The sequence below is a fragment of the Pyxicephalus adspersus genome, chromosome 2, assembly GCF_032062135.1.
Source record: "Pyxicephalus adspersus chromosome 2, UCB_Pads_2.0, whole genome shotgun sequence".
NCBI classification, from domain to species: Eukaryota; Metazoa; Chordata; class Amphibia; order Anura; family Pyxicephalidae; genus Pyxicephalus; species Pyxicephalus adspersus.
Window position 1 is genome coordinate 160,735,453 of NC_092859.1, and position 1,327 is coordinate 160,736,779.

Sequence of the window (1,327 nt, forward strand, 5' to 3'; positions counted from 1 at the left end):
AACATACCTGGAACCGTCTCATGTCTCGGGGGTTCCCTGCTGTCTTCAGACAATTCTGGTTGCATTTCAGAAAGAATTTGAGGAAGAACCTGGTGGGAGATAATGGGATGTGACGTTAGATATGACATCATGGTAAACATATGACTGTATGTTGTGGTCTACGTGTAGTTCTCGGTATTTCATGCACCGTCAGGTCTCCCTGGGCTCTGATTGGATGTATATGGGACCCACAGATAATAAATAGTAAGAAATCTCAGCCAATCACAGGCCAGCTTTGAACATTTTTCCATGTGTATTGTTTCAGGTGAAGACGTTCGGAGATTCTGGAGATTTCCAGGCTGATGATTTGTAAAGTAATGCAAATCATTAAAATTATTATCTCGACTTTTCATCACCCGCTTCCAATATTGTGCTGCCACTCTGTATGCCCGGAACATGCAACACGCATGTCACAATCACACCATTCATGTGAACACGCTGACATATTAGGAAAGTGTGAACGTCTCATCCATCCAACCTAAAGGGTGTCAGCCACACGTGGGCGCCGTACACGGAACATATTGCCTGCTAATTGCACACGTTAATGATCCACAACTGTCAGGAATAGTCCGTGTGTCACCTGATGATCCACATGTGTGTATGAACATGTATGTTCTCCCGAGGCCCCAGCTTGATCCTGCCACACACTTCTATAATCAATGAGGAGAAATGGGAGATCCGTGGGATTTCCTGATGCTAAGATTCTCATCAGTTTGAGGATTTTTGGAATTTTTGTTGATTTGTGCTTTGTCAATCCTTTTGGCTGTCAGGTTGAGGCAAATACAGGGCGCCCCCCGGTGGCCTGGCTACACATCTGCATATGATGAGATAACAGCCCCACATATGAGCTCGGCGCCTGTACACCGAGGTATTACTATAAAATGATTCACTTCGCACGTCATCATCACAAATAAAATAATCCCTAACAAAGTCAGAATATAAAATAACCGAATAAGAAAGGAAATTCACAGAGTTTTGGTTTATTTTGTTTTGTAGAGATCAAATGACAACGTATGTCTGATGTATAAATGTGCAAATTATTGTATTATAAATGAATATTTATTACACCTGGATATTCACACATCACCTGAAACACAGAACATTTACAAATCATCCTAACATTCACAGAGCATCCAAGACATTCACACATTACCCAAGACATTCACACATCACCCAAAACATTCACGGATTACTTTATAAGTAAAAATGGCACACAATAGAAAATGTGTAAGATGACAAATTCTGATGGATCACAGAAGGCAGAGAGGCGGAGTCATTGATCTGATTT

The 1,327-nt window shown here is 41.3% G+C and overlaps 1 protein-coding gene across 3 annotated transcripts in view; it reads right to left on the reverse strand.

The window, feature by feature from the left end:
- Positions 1–1,327, reverse strand: part of EBF2 (EBF transcription factor 2) — a gene marked incomplete at its 5' end in the record, with an annotated part of 40,191 nt that overhangs the window by 12,851 nt on the left and 26,013 nt on the right. For all 3 annotated transcript variants that reach the window (XM_072398827.1, XM_072398826.1, XM_072398825.1), the window contains 1 exon segment: positions 8–89. In XM_072398827.1, the coding sequence (XP_072254928.1) occupies positions 8–89 (82 nt within the window).